The sequence below is a fragment of the Austrofundulus limnaeus genome, unplaced genomic scaffold, assembly GCF_001266775.1.
Source record: "Austrofundulus limnaeus strain Quisiro unplaced genomic scaffold, Austrofundulus_limnaeus-1.0 Scaffold129, whole genome shotgun sequence".
Classification (NCBI taxonomy): domain Eukaryota; kingdom Metazoa; phylum Chordata; class Actinopteri; order Cyprinodontiformes; family Rivulidae; genus Austrofundulus; species Austrofundulus limnaeus.
In genome coordinates, this window is record NW_013952531.1 from 911,746 (window position 1) to 916,408 (window position 4,663).

At 39.1% G+C, this 4,663-nt stretch overlaps 1 protein-coding gene across 1 annotated transcript in view; it reads left to right on the forward strand.

The window, feature by feature from the left end:
* The window catches only part of slc35f6 (solute carrier family 35 member F6), a 9,150-nt gene that overhangs the window by 1,950 nt on the left and 2,537 nt on the right, over positions 1–4,663 (forward strand). Inside the window, exons 2-5 of the mRNA XM_014015451.1 lie at positions 1,294–1,366; positions 1,762–1,933; positions 2,057–2,272; positions 2,390–2,500. Of these exons, the coding sequence (XP_013870905.1) occupies positions 1,294–1,366; positions 1,762–1,933; positions 2,057–2,272; positions 2,390–2,500 (572 nt within the window). The remainder of the gene's footprint in view (positions 1–1,293; positions 1,367–1,761; positions 1,934–2,056; positions 2,273–2,389; positions 2,501–4,663) is intronic.

The following is a 4,663-nucleotide window of genomic DNA, read 5'->3' on the forward strand; positions in this document are numbered from 1 at the left end:
AAAAAAGTACACATATTTAACTCTAATATTATTTTGACATCTCTGATTTGCCAAATGTTTAAACCATTTTCACTTTCATAGTTTTATCTTCAACTGCTTGTAATTTTAACTGTCYTGAGTGTTCATAGAAATGTTTTTTACCAGCTTTCAGCCAAGCTTCTGATGTTTCTGTAGACACCAAACATTATGTTTTACTACAATAACTCAGAGTAATTAAAGTGGAAAACCGGGGGTTGGGCTTCAGAGATGAATGAACCGATTGGCCACCAGTTGAATATTCCTGGTGTAAACTGGGTTTAGTTTAATTATGTGAAAGCTCAGCTATCAGTTGCAATAAGAAGAACTTAATCAGATTAGTAGAATCTGTAAGTACCACTCAAGAGGAGGAAGTGGTCTTAAAAACGTAAGGTCCATAGTCTGACATTTACTATCCTAAAATATTCTGGAGTTATACTGTGGATAATTTTTGTACCATCTTATTGATGGATAAATAGACAGTTCGGCACAAACTACGAAGGACTTTTATACTTTTGTAAAATGAGACATTGAGCTTTTTTAACTTCTCTAATTATTTGTGAGGTCAGCTGTGTCCTGTCTGACTCACACTTCTGTTTTGTGGGTTTGATCGTGTAACAAACCTACATTTGCTCCAAATCAGGGCAGGTGAACTTCTGATGTCAAAACGTGCTGTAACAGGAAAGGTGCACAACTAACAGGTCCAGTTTCACCTGAGTCACACGATCACTGACTCGCACCATCTGAGATTGTAGGTTGATAGTTTTGGTGCAACTTACACTAGATCTTTACTGTAGTTGTGTCCAGTTTAAGATATTTAATCCAAAAGTTATAAAGCAGGTTAGGATTAGTGGCGCTCTCAAGTTTCTGCTGGAACTTGATGAGCTCAGGAGTTTAAATCCTTTCAGGGAAGAAGCACTTCGACCGCGACTGACGTGTCGGTAAGAACCTCACATGTCAGTCATGCTTTCTTTGACTGTCCAAGGTTTTCTGCAGACGCAGGCACTCTGYAAACACGCTCGCAAACTGCAGAGTCATCATCATTCGGTCTGACCGTGCAGTGTCTGACTGAACTGCTTCCACACACAAGAAAAGACAAGTTAAAAGCTGTTCATGTGACCAGAAATAGTTTAGGTGTGAACGTTTCACGGCTTTACAGCTCCAAAATAAGAGTGAAGTGTTTGCTGCGTTTCTGAAACTGAACTGAGACGAACTCCTGCCTGTTTAAACCCTCAGTAATAAACTGTATTTGTGTGTTTTTGTGTTTTTTTCTGACAGATGGGCTGACATGTTATCAGCGAAGGGTTGCCATGATGACCCTGAACATGACTTCTCCCACCCCTTTTTACAGGTACTATCTAAGTACAGCCTTTTGGATGGAAAAAGTAAAAAAAAAAATTAAAAAAATCAGTAATTCATGTAAAAACAATAATAATGATATGAAAATACAGTGCAATACCTCATAAAACCAAGTGTTAAAAAGGCTCATCACCTTTCATGTTAAACTTTTATGATCCGTGTTATTTTCAGTTTTAAAACAGATATTGAAAAGTGAAAATTATTATTATTTTATATCAAACAATAAAACGGTCTGTCGTTTTGTTTTTCTCTAATCAGAACTTTAAAACCGTCCTTATCACAAACTAGTGGACCTAGTTAAAGCCCTTCTCCAGATCTTGTAATTTTGTTTGTAAAACTTTGGACTGTTCTGTTGTGCGTCTGGTTCTCCTGGTTCTCCTGGTTCAGGCGGTGGGGATGTTCCTGGGTGAGTTCTGCTGTCTCGTGGTCTTCCACATCTGGCTTTGCCATGACAGACGGAGGCCGGAACCAAGAATAAACCCGGGCCAGAGGTTCAACCCTCTTCTGTTCTTTCCTCCTGCCATGTGTGACATGTTGGCCACTTCCATCATGTATGTTGGTAAGTGACCACAGCCTGCTGGGTTAATGGATGGGTTCGGATTAAAGTCTTGATTCATAGATATGCAGAATGGCAGATTAGTGTTTGGATGTCTGTTATAAAAACGGTCCTGTTGTCTTCCAGCCCTCAACATGACGAGCGCCTCCAGCTTCCAGATGCTCCGCGGAGCCGTCATCATCTTCACCGGTCTACTTTCTGTGGCGTTCCTGGGGCGGAAGCTGGCGGTCAGTCAGTGGATCGGCATACTGATCACCATCCTGGGCCTGGTGATAGTCGGGCTCGCCGACTTCGCCACTGGTCACAGAGACGACTCGCACAAGCTCAGCGACGTCATCACTGGTGAGATGTTTCTGAGCGTAAACTGAGCGGTCAAATAAAAGCACGAAGACATCCGTGCAGACCGTCTCCTGTTTGAAGTGATTTTTAGTCACATAACGACTCTTTTCTGCTCTTTAGGGGATCTTCTGATCATCATGGCTCAGATTGTTGCCTCCGTTCAGATGGTGCTGGAGGAGAAATTTGTCTACAAACATGATGTCCATCCTCTTCGGGCCGTTGGAACTGAAGGTAAATCGGTTCTTTGTCCGTACATGTGTCACCTAAACTGACATAAATGTTCAGTGTTAAAAGAAATCAACATAAAGGAATAATTTCATTATAGATATAAATGGAAATTAGTGAATAAATCAATTAAAACGTTCTGGAAGTCATTCACACTACTGAACGTATCTCATTCTGCAATTTTTGTGCTATTTCAAAAGTTTATGTATCAACATATTTAGCTCCTTCAGGACATTCTGGCTCTATTATTTGGCATTTCAGCAATTTATAGTTTTGAGATATTTAGCTTTTTCTACTTTTTTTCTCATTAAAAACAACGAGCTGTTTTCATCATGTTTAAAACTCTTGAAATGTTCGTAAATCTTTACTTTACTTTTTACCTTTTTGTTCAGGTTCTAATTTTTTAACTCCTTTGTATGAATTTCAGTAGTGCTGGGCGGTATACCGTTTTGTACCGAATACCGGTTTTTATTTTTGTTATGATATGAACTTTCTGAATACCGGACATAACGGTTTAAATAGCCTGAACACGTGCGGAACGTTTCGTCGCGGCTGCCATTGAGCTGTTTCCCGGGGGACAGTTTTCCTCGCAGCACCGCTATGTGCGTTAGCATGCTAATGTTATTGTTGAACAGCTTCAGAGACAGGTGGGGATTCCGCTGCTTATATTGACTGACTTTTAAAAAAACATCCTGTTTTCACCATCGCTGAATGTAGTAAACACCTCTTCAGTGACGTGCACAGTTAGATTTAATGCGTGACGTTAAYATGGAGACGTTATGTTAATGGAGACTTAATGTGGTTCTATTGTGAAAAACCCGGGGAAAGTAGTTTGTAATGGAATTGGAATTGACTGGTGTGCGAGGTGAGTCGTGCTGATAATCGTTATTAAATAACATAAAACAATAAACCCGATAATAAACTTTTCGTAATCCTCCTCCTTCACGACTGGACCAAAATGCATGACTACTGTCTGCAACCAGGAGGAGAACAGACACAGAGGAGTGAAACAGCGACACAGACAGAGGTACAGTAAAAGAAAAAAGTTAATAAACAGTGTTTGTACRTTTTATTATCAGCTGAGCTGCGATGAAAAGAAAAATACCGTCAAATCAGTGTAAATGTTGAAAATACCGTGATATAAATTTTTGGCCATACCGCCCAGCTCTAAATTTCAGCTTCCTTCAGCTTCTGTTTTGCTGATTTCAGCTTTTTTAATCTATTTTATTTAAGTTTTTTGTGCTACTTTCAGCTGCTTTTTGTGTGTTTTAATTTTAAGCTAATTTGAGCTTTTTTCACCTTTTGTAATAATTTCAACTTCTTACTGCTTAATTCACCAAACTGTTAATCAGAAAAAATAATAGTCTGTGTATGTAAATGTTTGTTTTCAGCGTAAAAGGACAGTAAACAAATATTTTAATAACCGTGCTTGAAATTCACTTAGTGAAACATTTAGTTTAGATTAGATTAGCATTAAGAAGCATTTTAGCTTTTCCTTTGATTCAGTTCAGCTTTGCATCCTGCAGCTGAGCCGTTGAGGTTGTGGTTTTCCTCTCATCTGCTCCGTTCTTTGGTCAGTTTCAAAAACTGACTGCAGGTAGCTGCAACCAACAGGAACAGGCTTGCAAGCCTCTGTTTTCCCCCACCTGTAATTGGTGGATTTAAAATGCAGAACTAAAAGCTTGTGAAAGGTACAGTAGGCCCAATCCTGCTGTTCTGTAACTGCTGTACGAGCTGAGAACGTCTCCTAATGCTGGTTTTTCCAAGGAGTCAGAACTAATCACTTAGTGCTGCTTCCATGTGTCCTCAGCTAATAGAAGCTTTTAATAGAGTTTGATCAAAACGCGAGATAGTTTGTGCGTGAAAGGCAGCCTTATYGTTCAGTAGTACAGATACAACTTAGTAAAATCCAAGTAAAGTTTCCCAGGTTGTGTTTTCTACAGAAAAATACAACAAAATGCCGAACACACTATTTACACACACCTGTTTTCATATTATTGACCAAGCTTATGTTTTTAGATAAACTGTGTGCTGACACAGGGGTTCCCAAACTTTTCCATGTCATAATCCTCTCAAACAGCGTTAACTTTTTCTCAACCATTCAATAAATATTTTATTTGTCTAGCATAAGAATTGTATTAACTAACATGTTTTAAACACTTCCACTGA